The 17,473-nt window shown below is 35.5% G+C and overlaps 1 protein-coding gene across 4 annotated transcripts in view; it reads right to left on the reverse strand.

Moving 5' to 3' along the window:
- Positions 1 to 1,075: 1,075 nt before the first annotated feature.
- LEPR (leptin receptor) overlaps positions 1,076 to 17,473 on the reverse strand; it is an 89,061-nt gene continuing 72,663 nt past the window's right edge. For 3 of the 4 annotated variants that reach the window (XM_045979971.1, XM_045979953.1, XM_045979962.1), the window contains 3 exons: positions 15,940 to 16,045; positions 14,752 to 14,827; positions 1,076 to 1,903 (listed from right to left, as the gene is read on the reverse strand). In XM_045979971.1, coding sequence (XP_045835927.1) covers positions 1,076 to 1,903; positions 14,752 to 14,827; positions 15,940 to 16,045 — 1,010 coding nt within the window. Of the gene's footprint in view, positions 1,904 to 2,699; positions 4,954 to 14,751; positions 14,828 to 15,939; positions 16,046 to 17,473 lie in introns of those variants that run through there. The other variant, XM_045979979.1, reaches the window with a different exon arrangement.

Here is a 17,473-nt window from a genome sequence, read left to right on the forward strand (position 1 = left end):
TTAATCTTCTAATCTTTAAAATGGGTGTTATAGGGGAACGTGTCTCATATGATTACTTTAATAATTAGTTGAGCTAAAGTATGGGAAGATTTAATACAGTGGTTGATTATATGAGAGAGAGTGCTCTGTAAGTGAGAAAAAAAATAGCACACAAGCAAATGGGAATCAGAGAAGGCAGTGATTCTGGAGTGAGATACAATAACACGTAGCAATCGAACTGAATCCGAAAGTGACCATTTGTGACATCTTTTATAGAGAAGAGTTGAGACAGACATTATGTCTTCAAAAGTGCTTTTGTTGTCATCAAAATATTGGTTGTGGGTATTGCCATTCTAATAGATAGTTTCATTCAATGGTACATATCTTAGATTTGACACATAAAGATTGGCTTACTTGTCAGTCTTCAGAAGTATATTCCCTAGGCCAGAGCTAAATCGGCTATTTATCTGCAACATTTAATGGAATGCCTACCACAGAGTAAGTTCTCAAGACAAGTTTGTTAAATTGCAAAACCTTAAAATCACACAGTCAAGTAGCACAAAATACAAATACATCACATTCTTTAAAAATGTATGAGGATGCCTCTTAGGTACAAACGGGTGTGTGCGCGAATCGGTAGAAAGCAAAGACAACTCAAGGTAAAAAGGTAAAACAACGACACCCTTGAAGCAAGTTATATCTCACAACTATCAATTTGACGTCTTCTTTAAAACTTAGGTGTAACTGAGAAGATTAGCTCTTTCTACACAGGTCTCTGTTCCCAAATGTGATATCTGTTGGGCTTGTTTCTAGCCTTTTAAAAAGCTTTTAAAAAACTAGAAACAAGCCATTGGAAACCTTCTCAGTGTAGCTGGTTAATGGAATTAGAAGAGTCAGTCTACATTGCCAGGCTCTTGAAGGGTGTCTCATAGTTTTTGTCAACCTTACTGAGTGAGGACAGATACCACTGACTTGGGGACAATCATTTCCAATTTTGACGGTTTTCTTTCCTCTCCCATAGCCACAACCACAGCGAAATATATTACACTTCTCATGATTCATTCTAACATAAATTTGAGATGCTTCTTGAATGAAATTAGACAGTTAGGTCACACATTTTGTTTTCCATTATTTTCTGAGTCTGAGTGGAACAAATCTGAAACTGAGGCATGTAAGATACAAAAGTCTTCTGACCAGAAGTTCCTAAATTGAAGTTATTTTCTACAAGGTGTGAACAACTGTCCTGGAGGATTCTGATGTCCGTGAATAAACAGTGGGCTGGGAATGGACACGACACCTGGGACTCGTCAGTCAAAAACACACCAGTCTCCCTTTTTTTGATTGAGGTGACCCCTAAATAATAGACAGACCTTTCACCATTATTTTCTTCAGGGAAATTTCCCTCGAGTTTCAAAAGTTCGTCCAATCCTTCTGAGAATGGGAGGTGTGGTGAAATTATATTGGGATGCTGATCTGATAATATAAAAAATGCTTGGGTTTCTATCTCCCATGAGCTGTTGGAAAAAGAACCCTTTGGTGGGGAATTTTTGCTAGAGAAGCATTTGCTGACTGAGCTGTTTATAAGCCCTTGCTCTTCATCAATTTCACTTGATTTAGAGCTGCCGAGGAGGGTGGCATATCTAACAGAGGGCTGCCTCCTGCTTTCATCCTCACGGGCTATCACGGTGCTCTCCAGCTCAGAGGAGTTAGCACTGCTGTGCTGGTCACGGATACAAACAGAACCCTTTTCAAGATCCGGAGTTGTCAAAAGTACAGAGACCATAGTGGTTGGTACCATCTCATCTTTATTCTTCCATGATGTGTCAACACTGATATCTTCTGAAATGGTTTCAGGCTCCAAAAGAAGAGGACCAAATATCACTGATTCTGTATGCTTGATAAAAAGATGCTCAAATGTTTCTGGCTAAAAGAAAAGACACATTTTAATGCTCAATTGTATTAAATTTTTTTTTTGCTTCATTATGACATCATTGCAGAAATGAAAGTGTGAAAGGTTACTACTAAAGGACGTAAGTCAACCACAAATTAACTAGGTTTTGTTTTGTTTTTTTTTTTTTGGACTGAAAATGAATATGTCAAAAATCACAAGGGAGAGTCAGCAGAAGATGGTTTAAAAGTGGGATGAGACAGACTTTGGTTTGAGCCCTTCTATGACCATGGACAAGTACATTAACCTCTTTACCCTTTAGTCTCTTCATCTGTAAAAATACGTTCAGTATTTACTTCCTGGCATTGTGGTGAGGAATAAATTACAGAGTGTCTGAAAGTGCTTAGCTCTCAATAAAGATTGGTTATTTTAATTAAAAAGGGCTGTATTCTGAAGAATTCCAATATTTTACAGCAAATTAGATTTCCACAAACTGAAAATTTAAACCTCCAATAAAAAAAAAAAAAGGAATTCAAATAAAGTCAAATGAGCAAACCAACTAGTCCAAAGACAGTTAAAATAACTACTCCATGACATAAGATGTGGTACGAGGGTAAACTATTTGTGACTGTTAAGAGTTCTACCTTACTTCATACTGAAAATCTGTTTAAGACTTTCAGGAAAGAAGAACTAATACCAATTTGTTGAAAACGGTGATGGTGAAAGATATGATCACAGACTCTTAAATCACTATTCTTTTTAAATGGTTTCAAATGAAAGCACATACTGTGGAACATGTGGAATGAAGACAAAGACGCAAAACAAATGCACATCGTATCTTTTATAAGAATGCTGGTTACATCACAACAAAAAGTCCTGCTACGCAGCCACAAATAAAGAATCTGTGTATAAAAAGCTCAACTCATACAATGTAAACATACTGAAAAAATAAATGCAAAATAAGGAATACCATGGACACATCAGACTGAAAAATTAATGCAACTAAATGAAGAGCTACTGAAAATATGGTTCAATTCCTAGGACATATACATATGGTTGAACTTCTGAATTTTACAATTTTTAAACCACTAGAATGAATTCAAATTTATTGCCTGAAATAACAATTTCCCCAACTGTTCTTCATAATGGCAAATATATTCCATATAAAAGCATAATTCATTAGCATAGTTTTAAACTCTTAAAGGAAACATATTGGTGATTATAACTATAAAAGAATAAATATACCAAACACTAAATATAATAAAAATGGAATAGACTTATATAGATATTAAAATACTGCATAATGACAGACACCATGTTAATACAACCTCTTCTGTTATTCTATGAACATAATGTATGAAAACTTCCTATGCCTTTCCTCTTTCTGATATAAATCTCTCATTAGATTTATGATTTCCTTCAAATATTTACTTGCTCATTTTGCTTTTTCTTAAACTTACTACTATATATGTCTTGAATTACTTAAAATTCAAATGAACCTAGAAATTAAGATCACCAAATAAAGGCTCTACATGCTGTCAATATGAAAAGAAAATATACACACCAATAGCTAATAGCACACAAACTCACATATGCTCCTCAGATGGTGTCTTTGGCATACTACATGCTCTCTAAACTTTATAATCGGTAACTGAATAATGTCCGTGTCTTCAAATGCATTCAGATGGAAGATTTCACTAATAATTAATAAGAAGTCACATACTCATATATTATTGATGCATATTTTATCAATGGGTCATAAACCTATATTAATAGTATGTTTATTAAAAAATCACTTCAATCATTATATGCATCTAATTTTTCAAGAGTTTAGAATGGTCTGGGAACATAAAAAATATGTATTCAGCTGGTAGGAATGAAAGAATATCCTTTCATAATCTCACACTTAGATTTTATGTTCCAGTGATATCAATTAAAAGTCAATGAAGGGGGGGAAAGGACATATTCTTCCATATTTTTAGTGTTGTTTCATAGCCAGATAAAACTATGAATGAAATCTAAATGTAAGGGATCAATATATTTCCTAAATTTGAATATTATTTAGGTTTTTCAAACAGAAGGTTTGGTTTATTTTGAATGTGAGCAACATAACACACTTAATATGCTGATATCATAGAAACAGCAAGGTATTTTTTCAGGAAGAAGAGTCCTGTCTTTGCCATGAACTATTTGTAAAAGCTCCCTTTTGCATCACTGTGTACCTCTCTGCCAAAAGCTTTGGGTGGTTCGGTGCAAATAAATTGAATGTAGGCAAGAATTTCACAAAGAGGCTGAATTGGAGACTGATGTGTTTTTCTCATCTGGTCAGTCTCACCTGGATATGTCAAGTCATCCTGATATGAACTATAACTTCCACTGGCCTCTGACCAGCACACACCCTAACTTCTGGCTTTCCCTGAACTGAAATCAAAGTTAGTGCCCAAGTCATTTCCAAGATTACTGAAGGTGGGAATTTCCAGATTGACCCAAATTAGACAGACATAAAAACTACAAGACAGTTGAAAGAACACACACATGGGTCCATTTATAAGCTCACGTGTCTATAAAAGAATACAAAATGGAAAATTTGGGACATAAAAATATAAACTAGATAGTTTCACTTTATCTTGTAATTAGATTCATTGTGTTTGCAAAGTTATGTGTCAGAAGCTACAGTTTTCACCTAATTACAACATTGTCTACTACCTGACTGATGATATTGAATAGATATGTGGTTAGAACAGTCATAGCTTTTAATGTTTTATGACCACACAAATGATAAATCAAAAGCTGGATACCAGGAATATTACTTTTTAAACTTTAGGTGACCCAAAAAGTAATCATACATTCAAACTGAATTGGACTCAGACCTATCTCTTGACCCCAAATTTACCCTTCTATTTAAAGTTCTGTATCAACATCATCCACCATACTTTAGTTCTCAATAGTTCAACCAAATATTTTTTAGATTTGTCTCCCCTTCTTCAAAATGTAAAAATCTTCTAATACTCTACAGAATGTTGGGAAGGTGGTACATTGGATTCATCTGTAGTGATCATGATTAGACTTCAAAGAATGTCCGTTCTCTGTTTAGATAAAATAAAACAAAATAAGAAAGCAAAATAAAAAATCACTCACAAAGCAAAAGATGAAAATTTCAAAAACATTTTCTGTCAGGCATGGCTTCTGGACTATGAATTCTTCTGTTATACTAGACTAATACATCTTTTTAGAGAAGAGTAAACTTTTGAATTGAGGTTGTCTCTTCTATTTTCATAAACCACGCCTTAACATCACGCTCTAGAAATAGTCTTGGTGACCCCAGACAAGGAAAAACTGTAGAAGAATAACAGAATAAGGAGAAAAAACCCCAAAGAGCTGGAAAAATAAAAAGGAGGAAATGGGGAGCAACAGAAGTACTGGAGAGAAGTATTGAAACAAGAAAGAGTAAAAAAGAACAGTAAAAGCAAAAATTTCAAAATTAAGAGAGAAAAGAGCTAAAACAGTGAAGAAGACAATGACAGATCATTATCATGATTTTTCTAATCTAGAAAAAAAAATCTAAGAAACCATCTGGTCCATGTGCTTCCTTTTTTTAAAAAACAAAGCAAGTGGGGCTTAACGTTGCAGAGCTAATTAGAGCAGAGTGAGCACCCGGGCTTGTTCTTTAATTTTTTCCAGCCCAACCATCTTTCTATAAAACCACGGAAGGATGGAAAGACATCCTAAATGCAAATTGGCAGGAAAACATGTTCTTGGTTTTGCTTTTAGTACTGCTGTGATAGATTTCAGCTGACTAATACTCTCTTCTGGTTCTTAAGAACCCACGGGCTTATCATAAATATTAAGAATATAAAAATAAACAAAACGGAAGTCCTAATTTAGGGGAGTGAGATACACACTTCTAAGCCAAATAATGCACTTCTAAAGAGAACTTCCCACTCAAAACTGCACCAATTCTATCCACTTCTGCAAGACCATTCAAGCATTTTTCAGGGGTGTTCTGCCCCAGATCTGTGAGATTGGTGTTCTGGGAACCTGCAGGTTGCTCAGCTGCTTTGGAGGCATAGAGCAGACTGTGGAATCATGGACAGTCTTTGGATCACATGGCAAAAATCCATTTGGTTTTAGCTTTCACACTCCTGAGGTAGGTTATTAACTGGAGTGTGCGCTTGTGAAAATGGACATCGACGTAGACAACAAAGAAGCAGGGTTAGACGCCCCCATCATCCAAAAAAAATTATAGATGATTTAGACTTAGAGGAAGAAAATAACAGATTAGGCAAAAATGCTAAAGAAAAAAGAAAAAAACCAAATTAGTGGCAGGGTTTTAAACACCATGAAATTTGAATTAGAAGAAAAGGAAGTCTATTACATCACTGCATTTTCCTACAAGAATTCAGCCCCCCCCCTTTTTTTTGGATTCTGATTTCTATATTTATTTTTCTTTTCTTTTTTATTTTTTTACGATTCTGAGTTTTAAAGTATCAAGAGGAAGGGTGTAGAGGGGTTCAAGATGGTTCAAGATGGCAAGCTGAACGTGTTGCTTTCTTATCTCTAAAGAGACTCTGTTAGAAGGAAAGTACACAGGGGTGCCTGGGTGGCTCAGTGGGTTAAAGCCTCTGCCTTCGGCTCAGGTCATGATCCCAGGGTCCTGGGATCAAGTCCCCCATCAGACTCCCTGCTCTGCGGGAAGCCTGCTTCTCCCTCTCCCACTCCCCCTGCTTGTGTTCCCGCTCTCGCTGTCTCTCTCTCTCTCTCTCTCTCTCTCTCTGTCAAATAAATAAATAAAATCTTAAAAAAAAAAAAAAGATTCTGAATGCATGTCTAGGAGATGGAAAATGACTGGAAGAATGTAAACCAAAGAGGATTAGCAAAGGAAGCTACAGACCAAAGTACTTGTAGAGTGGGCTGTGGCTGAAGAGAAAGCCTGTCTGCCCAGCTGAATACAGTAGGCATGGTGAGGGAAGGAAGAAAAGGCAGGTGAGAACACAGGAAGAGACCCGAGACTGAAAACAGAAACTATGCACGTGGAATGGGGCTCTTCCATTACTCTGCTATACACAGAAAATCCTTCATATTAGAACTACCTTCCACACCCAAATTGAGGTTTTGTTTTTCAAAATCAACTAAGGACCTATCCTGGGAGTTACCAAGCAGCTAGGAAGTATTAGTGCCTGTGAGTACATTTTTCCTCATCTAGCCAGAGCCCTGTCTATACAACCAAGCAATAACTCCTGCCTATATGCACCGGGCTCCCAGTCAGCTCATCTACTGTTTATTCTAAAATATTAAAGGAAAACAAAGAATTACTAGATATTTGGGGAAAGTTGGAGATAAAAGAAAAAAAAAAGAAAAGCCAAGATAAAAAGAAAACATAATCCTAATACAAAGAAAATTCAGAGACTAGGAAAAAAGAGAATTTTTAAAACTATGATCCTTTAATTCGTATTTCTAGTAAGATTTAAGAAAATGTTGTATGCATAACACCAGAACAAATTATTTTGAAAAAAAAAAAAACCTTGCAAATTTATAAATATATTTGTAAATAAAAATGCATATTGCAAAGTCTCAAATATAAAACAAAAAACAAAAAAGAACATAGAGATAAGACATACAGAAGACCATGCTGACGGTTTAACATCTAACTGATACAAATTCTAGAAAGAGAGAACAAAAGAAACAGGAGGAGAGGAAATCAGCAAAGAAATAACATAATTTCTTGGATATGATCAGTCATGGAATTGAAATTGTCTTCAAATGGTGACTGAGTTAAATGAAAAAGAACGTCCCTAGACCCACCACTGAAATTTTAGAACATTGAAAATGGAGAGAATATTTTGTGGATGCCTGGGTGGCTCAGTTGGTTAAGTGTCTGCCTTCAGCTCAGGTCATGACCTGGGGTCCTGGGATCAGTCTGACACTGGGTTCCTTGCTCAGCGGAAGTTTGCTTTTCCCTTCTCCCACTGTCCCTCCCCACTGCTCATGCTCTCTCTCTCTCTCTCACTCAAATAAACAAATACTTCTTTAAAATGGAGAGAATATTTTAAATGCAAGAAAATTGTAAGCAATCAGTGAGGAATAAAAATCAGAATGGCATCTGGCTTCTTGGAAGCAAAACTGTGTGCTAGGTGATGAGAAAGGAATCGTTTCAAAGTTCAACTGGAAAGACTTGTCCAACCCAGAAACTGATATTCCACCAAACCAGCAATCAATGAAGGCACCATAAGAAGAATTTCAGGCATGCAGAGACTCTGACCTCACAAAAAACCTTTCTGAGGAGGTTATGTAAGGATGTAGTTCATCAAGAAAGAAGAAGAAAAGGAATTTAGGAAGCAGCAGTCAATAGAAACCGGTTAAGGAAAATCGAGTGATGGCATATAGAAATTTTAGAAAAGGCCCCATCCAGGTTTCCAGGGTCAGTGCTCTGACACTGGGAAAAGGTATCCAGTGAAGAAGCTTATGTGATAGCAACACAAAAAACTTTCAAGGAAGCAATTAGAAACTCTAGAAAAAGCAACAACGACAACCCATAAGAACTAAAAATGAAGCCAACTAAAATTTGGCACAATTTTGACCAACAGGTGAAATATTTCTAATATCTTTAAAAAAAATAGATTCTCCTGTGACATTAGAACTCCCAAGAGTTTCACCACTCTATTACTTATTCTGCAAATAACAGTATTTACATATTCATAGCAGTGTAAATGCAGTTTGTTGACTTTCTGTTTTTTAAACAATTATAGCACAAAACATGCTACCAATCCTGACTTAACACACAGAGTTATATTTACAGATTGGGAAGTGGAGGGGGAAATGGAGGGGAAGGCAAGAGCGCCAATGTCTTTATTTTATTTTTACAAAGGGGGAAGGACGGGAGCTCCAAGAAGTAGTCTCTATTTGATGGAAATAAATGTACTCTAAGAAGATTTTTCTGAGGTTGCAGAGTAATTACTGAAAAAATTGATGAAAGTGACAAAATAGTATGTGGTAGGACTGTGGGGAAAGGAGAAGGGCAGGAAAAGTTAAGTGTATGTGTAAATCTTCATTATTGCCAGAAATCAATATATGATGACTACATTTCACAGTGGTATAAACATATTATTTTTAGAAATATAAAGATGACCTCCCAGAGAAATTAAAAGCAAACCAGTTTGAAGTAATGGCATTCAGAGAGCAAGACTAAGGGTAGCTAGGGGTAGAGGAGGACAATGTATTTTGAATAAATCTTCTTCCATACTATTTCACCAGTAAACCATGCACACTGGTCATCTGGTAATGCAAAAACTTACTTTTTAAAATAATGGGACCGATATAGCTCCCGAGAACACAGAGATATATACGATCCTGATTTCTGCAGCATTGCGATAAATAGAAAAAAGCTTTTAAATAGCTTAGATATCCATCAGTAGGGGGATAGACATATTAATTGTGATATATTTATAGGATGGACCACCACAGGCCAGTCCACATGGGTAAACTGTGTTAACTGTATCCACATGGAGCGATCTCAGAAAACAATGTTGAGAACAAAGATAACTTTTGAATAATTATGGAAGTCAGGTTCACATTCATTATAACCCAAAGTGTTTTTGTTCACTGGTCATAGCTGCACATACGCAGGTGTAGGGAAGTATAAAAGCACACACTGGAAAAATACACGCTATATTCTTGAAGCGGGTGCCCCTCAGAAGGGAAGGAGGTACTGAAACTACTACGGGGAACAAGCAGGACGAACTTGAACTGTAATTTGATTTAAAAAATATGAGGTAAATATGCATTTAGATTCATTATAAACCAAAGGGAATGAGAATGACAGCTCAAAAAGTGGAAGAGATTAATTTTAGGGACCATTTAAGAAATCAGGTTGGATGCCGAAGGAATTACAAGTATAGGATTACTCACAAAAACCAAAGTTCGAAATAATCTGAATTTGGAGGATAATTAAGGGAAATGCTTTATGTAAAAAATTATTATCTCCTTTAAAAATACTGTAAATATATATTTTAAAGATTTTATTTATTTATTTGACAGAGCGATAGAAAGTACAAGCAAGCAGAGTGGCAGGCAAAGGGAGAGAGACAAGCAGGCTCCCTGCTGAGCAGAGAGCCCGGTGCAGGGCTTGATCCCAGGACCCTGAGATCATGACCTGAGCTGAAGGCAGAGGCTTAACCCACTAAGCCACCCAACACCTCCAGTGTAAATATTTTTAACAATGATGGGAATGATGGGCTGTCATGGTCCATTTGCTTTGAATGCTCTGTGGGTTATTTTGTTTGTTCGTCATTTCCTTTTGTTTTAGAATTGGCTATATCACCTTTTGCTCACCCATTCATCATTTGATGGAAATCTGGCTTGTTTCCACATCTTGGCTACTATGAACAAAGCTGCTATGAACACTCATGTATAAATCTCCACATAATACGTGATTTCATTTCTATTGGATATATACCAAGCAGTGGAATTGCTGGGTCATATGGTAATTCTATATTGAACTACTGAAGAACCGTAAAGACCGTATTCCCAAAGGGCTGCCTCATTTTACATTCCCACTGGCAGCATAAGAGTTCTAATTTCTCCATATTCTCACCAACACTTATTATCTATCTGTCTTTTTGATTATAGCCATCCTCACCAGTGTAAAGTGGTATCTTGTGTTTTGGGGTTGCATTTCCCTAATAGCTGATGATGTTAAGCATATATTCATTAGTGCTAACTGGCCATTTATATAGCTTCCTTGCAGAAACGTCTATCCAGATTTCTTACTCATTTGTGAAAATTTGTTAAAGTATACATAACAAAATTTAGTCTTTTAACTGTTTTTAAGTATATGATTTAGTAGCATAAGTTACATAAAGCAATATATCGCTAAGATGGGACTGATAGCAAGGGTGGCAGTTTGAGTCCGATGGACCTGGGTTTAACCAAAGTTTTTACAAGGACAGGATAGATGATCAAGACAAGCCATTGAACCACTCTGAGACTCAGTTTGGTCATCAGAAAATAGAAGACTATGATAAAATTAAAGAAAATAAATGAATATAAAAGCAAAGAGTCAATAGTAAATTTGCCTTACCTGGTTTAGAAATACAGCATGAATTACACAACACCATTTTTCCCTTAAAAAGTATATTTTTAGCTATTTAGGAGATTAAAGTAGAAGAGATCTTTTCAAGTTATTGCATTTTAGACGGTTTGATTTTTATTAGTAAAAAGCTTTGAAATTATATTCTTATATTCTTATTTCTCTTCTTATATTCTTCTTCACTTTTCAAATATTCCTATTATATTCCCCAAATTGATTTTGGGGAATATCTTCCCCATATCTAGACTATGTTACGTGTGTACCTGTTAAGCTCTAGAAATAAACTGGCCATCTTGAGGACTGGTTATGCTCAAAAAATTATCTTGTAAGATTACAAAGTCAAATATTGGCAGGGGTGGGGAAGAAATAAAGATAAGGTTATCCACACCCACTGCAAGGATCTTAAAAATTCTTCACACTTCTTCACTTTACTAGAACATGGAAAAACTGAGTGAGATTTCAGTCTCCTCGTATTTAACGTCTGTCACATGATCTGCTGCACATGACACTATGCTCATCTTCAGCGCATGCGTGTGAGACAGCAGGCGAGCACGGTCTATAACAAATGCTCACTGATCCAACCTCTATCCACCACGTGGTTCCTTTGAGCCCGCCATCTTCCGGAGAAAGGAAGATCATTTAGTGCTGGCTCAGACTTCCTTTGCGGAGGTGGGCCTGATCATTTCCCTATCCTGGTAAACATTTAGAGACCATTTTCATGGTGGTGCAGAGGGGAGATTTGAAGAGCATCACGTGTTGAAGAGAGTATTTTAGCTTCTCTTAAAGAGACAAGAAGATGGTTATTTCCGGCATTTATGTATACTTGGATGGTGAAGCTTTAAAATTTTTGTTATAGATATCTAGTTTTTGTGACCAAAAAAAAAAACAAACAAACAAAAACTCATCTTAAAATAAAGAGCTCCTCATATATAAGAAAAATCTCCTTACACTGTCTTTTAATCTTCCTATTTTCAGTTTATGAATGTGGTGTGGTCCTTCCTACCTCAGGGCTTTGTGTTTGAAGGCAGATTTGCCTGGGTTCTCCCCACTCCACCACAAAACCTAGCTAATGACTAATCATCTTCTAGAGCTTAGCTCAGTTGTTGCTTTCCTATCTTCACCGCTCATCCCCACCCATCCCATACACTAAGCTCAGCACACTGGATTTTTTTTTTCACAACTTGTAGCTTATAATTATTAGTTGTTTACATATGCCATATGCATATTGTTATTTCCATTATCGTTGATTAATGCTTATTTTCCTGCTTGACCGTCCACTCCAGGAGTTTGTTTTTCTGATCAGTACAACCTGAAGGTACAGCACAGTGACTAGCACAGGACAGGTATTCAATAAATAGGTTGTGAATGAATGAGTGAAACAAATTAATGAATTTTAAAATGAATAACCTATTTTAGAGATGATAAAGAAGACAAATTCTTTCTATTCCACTCAAGCCACTCCTCTATAACCTTACTGTCTTATTTCCCAGATACTAAGGAAAATCTCTGAAAAATTTGTTTCCCAAGATCCTGGTCACATCCTAGACTTACATGTAAATACTTACATGTGCTTATTGAATGAATGAATGAATGACAGACAAATATATATGGCTGAAATATTATTATAGCTATGCTATATGTTACTGTGTGGATTCATAATGAAAGAGAGAAAAGAGGAATAAATATTTTACTAATTGAAAAAAATCATGAGCTCTGTCTAATGGAAGGAGACTCCGTGGCATACAGCGCCTAATGCCATAGCTGAGAGGTGTGTGGTGTGGGGCTGGTTGGACTCAAAACAAAGCAAAGTTTCTATAAAGAGAATGATCACCTTGTGCTGTCTCATCTGAAGATAAGACCATGTCGTTTCTGCTGAAAGATTACAATTTAATCGTTTGCACTCTTATATCTACAATATCATATATTCACTCATTTGTTCATTGATAAACTGGAGAGCAGTGTTTATCTTGCTGCAAGTCATAGGCCAGTAGTAAGTGAAATCAATGTAGTGGGTTGCAACCAGTATTTTTTAAAAGAAAATAGAATTTTGAAAATAGAGAGCACTACAAATACTGAAATCCTTTCATTTTGCATATCTATATCTATGCATGTACTAGGCTACAAGGTAAAATGTATTGTGGATCATGGTCAAATAAAAAAAAAATTGAAAGCCACTACTATGGAGAAGAATGAGTAATGGAACGAACAGGCTCCAGAGTCAGACAAATTGGCAAGCCACGCCTGGTTCTAAAACAAGATACCTAACCACTATAAGCCTCAGGTTTTTTCTTCTATAAAATGAAAATAATGATAATTATCTCACAGTGTCATTGAAAGAATAATAATTGAAACATCTAAAAATGTAAAATAAGGATGATTAATAGTTATTGAGGCTTTACTACACTACAAGTACCATCTTCTTTAATCCCTAAAACAAACTTTATGATGCAAGTTCCATTAAACCTCATTTTACAGGAAAGGAAGCTGAGATACTGAGGACTGAAGCAAAAATCTTAATGTATCTCAGTGATTTGCACATATATGAATGGACATGATCATGAATTACCAGCATGGCTTTAATTAATTCTGACTTTAATACTTCCCATGCAGTAGAAGTTCAACAAATATTTGTGAGGAGTAAGACACACCCTGGGAACTCAGAAAGCTCTTCACAATACATTGAACAGTAAAATGTTCAGGGAACTTAGAGGGAAAGAAATCTTCTGAACTACTTTTGTTAAAGGAAAATTTGTAGAAAAGGGACTAGAGTGAAGTCTTCACCAATGTGGTGGGGTCTGTAGAAGTAAAGGGAAGAGCAAAGGCATGATCGAGGCCCAGGGACAGAAGAAATAGGATACATAGGTTGGTAACAGATTACAGAGAGAGGTCATTGAGTACTAGTTTAAAGGGACTGTACTTTATCTCGCAGCTAAAAGGAAACCACTGAAGACTTTTAACAGTGACTAATGATAAAGATGAAATTGTTGAGACTGCTTAAAACCTCCATATGATTATGGTTAAAACATCGTGGAGATATTTTGACATGAAAACTGAACTCTCTTTTCTCAATTTTATGGGTAGAAACCCAACCTTGCTTCAGGGAAAATTATAAGAATTAATAAAACATTAGTTAAACTCTACAGTTTTCTGGGGAATTCTATTATAAGATATATGTACAAATTATTTTATTATAGCTGATTAATTTATAAAGTACTTTAGCTTAAAAAAAACCATGTGCTTAAATGTAAGCTTTATTAGGACAACTGCTCTTTTTTCAGATTGCAGTATTTAAGGACAGGATTATTTATATAGTTTTCAATTGATTTAAATAATTATGAATATAATTACAGGGATTAAAAATATTGTATTGACTCCATCCTTTACCTAAGGATAATCAACTTACACCAAAAAAGTGTATCTAAATATCTGTTCTCCATCAGATTTAACCCTTAATATTCTAACATTTATTTTATTATATACTAAAAACCAGAAGATATATATATGTAAATATATACCTATCTATTTTTCATATATATATATACCTATGTATTTAATTTTCAGATGATGAACTACCTACAAAATTTTGTTTTCATCCTGATTTCATATCCCTGTATCCTGCTATTCTTGAAAATACATAATGGATTAAACAGAACTCATATTTAAATGAATTGAATAAAATAAGATTTAAACCTTATCCTTAAACTATTTTAAACCTTAAAAATGTTGGATGCTATATAAGGCATACAACATCTAAAGCACAATCTTACATATTTTGGGTTAAAAAAATTGAAAAAGGGACCTTCTGAAAATTGAGTCCTTGTGCCCAGGAACAGTTCTTGGGGTTTGGAACATCTTCCCAAAACAGCTTTTTCATTCTATAAAGGAGAAACAAAAAACATTCATATCAAAAATGTTCACAGTTAATGAATGCACAAATTAGAAATTAATCTGCCAGATCAGCTACTTCTCAGTAGAATCTGATTCATTTTCACACACTATCCCATGAAGATTTCCACCAATGTTCTATCTAGATTAGAGTTAATAATCACTATGTTAATAAAATAACCAACACTTACTGAAAGCTCTTTGCCAGGCACTGTGCTAAACACTTTGAATAGATTTTTCTTGGAGAAACAATATATGAAAAGTGGCCATCGGGGTGCCTGGATGGCTCAGTTAGCTAGGCATACAACTCCTGATTTTGGAACAAGTCACAGTCTCAGGACCATGAAATTGAGCCAAACTTCGAGCTCCACGCTGGGTATGGAGCCTACTTAAGATTCTTTCCTTCTCCCCCTGCCCTTCCCTGCCCCTCTCAAAAAGGAAAAACAAGGGCCATCAGTTGAGTTTCAGAAACAATTCCACTTGATATGGCCCCATTAGCTCACCTGACTGAAAGAGACATTCAGATTCTAAAATCTCCTATCCCTCTTTTTTGCTATAAGATAAAAGTTTCTGTAGAGATTTGACATGTGGGAAATAATTTCATAGTCTGGGCCTCTCAGCACACAGTGATCTGGCACCCTAGAACCACAAGAAATTCAAGGCCATTTGCAAACTAGACAGACTGGGAAGCCACACAGTGCTGATTTTTAAAAACTGGAGTGCTTCCTAATCATAAATGAACTGGCCACTCCAGGTAAATCTTCACCACTAAAAGTCCTCAACCCAAATTATACAGCTCTAAAAGCCACTGTTGCCCTCTCTGAGGACGTACTGCCTCAGATTTCCTGTTATAAGCTTGTTATTTCCTGAACGTATTTACATTTAAAACATGAATCTCATCCATGATGTTTGTGTTGTACTAGCAAAACAAAATGTGGTTTCCTGAAAACAGGCCTTTTCTTTTTAGACCATCTTAACTGTATACTGAATACCACATAAACATATTTAGGATACTATAGTGTTTCTAATTTGGGTTTTAAATCAAGGCTTAAATATGCTCAAGAGCTTTGGCCATAAAGATTCGTAATTCCATGTACAATACCTTTGGTGTGATATTAACAGTGTTCCAAGCAGTAAAATTGAAGAGGAAATAATTATTGGCACAATTACATATAGACCTGCATCATGCTGGTGTTTTTCAATATCATCTGAAAAGAAATAGAATTCACATGATTCAGAAGGTTGAGGAAGTAAAAACATCTTTCTGTACCAAAAATTACAGCAGACTTTTTTCTGATTTCATCATAAATCTGTACTACCTTTAAAGATATAAAAATAAAAAAGAAGCTAAAAGTATAGTTATGCTCACATTAATAAAAAATATTTTTTGTGCATAATTATGCTTGCAGTGAGTTAAGAAAACACCTTTTCAAAATTATTTTCTGCCAATTCCATGTGATCAGTTTAGGTTATATGAGTCAAAGTGCCAATTAAAGTTGTTCTGATGACTCTCTGCCTCAGTATCTGCTTCTAGAGAATTCAACATTCATTTCTTCCAATCTCTACTTTGTTCATTCCACACACATTGACCTTGCTTTTCTTGAGCCCCAAGCATGCTCAGTCTTCAGAACCTTTGCACTTGCTATTCCTTTGTCTAAAATGCTCTTCTCTTTTGTACTTGCATGGCTTGAACTAAAAAGACCAATTCTGGGGATGCCTGGGTGGCTCAGTTGGTTAAGCAGCTGCCTTCGGCTCAGGTCATGATCCCAGCGTCCTGGGATCAAGTCCCACATCGGGCTCCTTGCTTGGCAGGGAGCCTGCTTCTCCCTCACCTCTGCCTGCCACTCTGTCTGCCTGTGCTGGCTCTCGCTCCTCTCTCTCTGACAAATAAATAAATAAAATCTTTAAAAAAATTAAAAAAAAATTTTTAAAAAGACCAATTCTGACCATCTGAACGAAAGCACCACATTTTAACTCTATCATTTCATCTTACATTTATTTTGCTTCATGGCACTATTTTTTATTATTATTAAATTAGTCCTTTTATTAATTATTACCAATTGTCACTCTTACATTATGTTTTATTGATTTGGGATTTTTTTTTGAGTGCAAGTAATTTTTTTAAGTTTTTATTTAAATTCTAGTTCATTAACATATAGTGTAATATTAGTTTCAGAAGTAGAATTTAGTGATTCATCACTTAAATACAACACCCAGTGCTCATCACAACAAGCATGGCACGTATTTCTATCTGCCATTATATTATACATGATTTGTTTACTTTCACTTCCATTAGAGCATGAGGGTTAAGCTCCTTAAGGACGGAGACAGATGTTTATTTTTGTATCCCCAGTTCTTGTTCCCAGCACGTATGTATCAAGTAATAAATGAATGGGTTTTTATAATCATCTTAATGCTAAAACCAGGAAAAATATTTCTCTCTTGAAACTTCATTATTAGGTTGCTTGGAGTTGAAGACAATTTGAGCCATAATAGCAAAATCAAAATGTTGATACTCCAAGTATGGTAAAATGAATTAGAAATTTAAGAGGCACAATCAATTTATTTCTATAACTACTTCTCTAGTTTTATTTTTAGAGGAAAAGTGTTTCCTTTAAAAAGATTAATTGAATTTT

The sequence above is a fragment of the Meles meles genome, chromosome 1 (assembly GCF_922984935.1).
Source record: "Meles meles chromosome 1, mMelMel3.1 paternal haplotype, whole genome shotgun sequence".
Lineage (NCBI taxonomy): Eukaryota > Metazoa > Chordata > Mammalia > Carnivora > Mustelidae > Meles > Meles meles.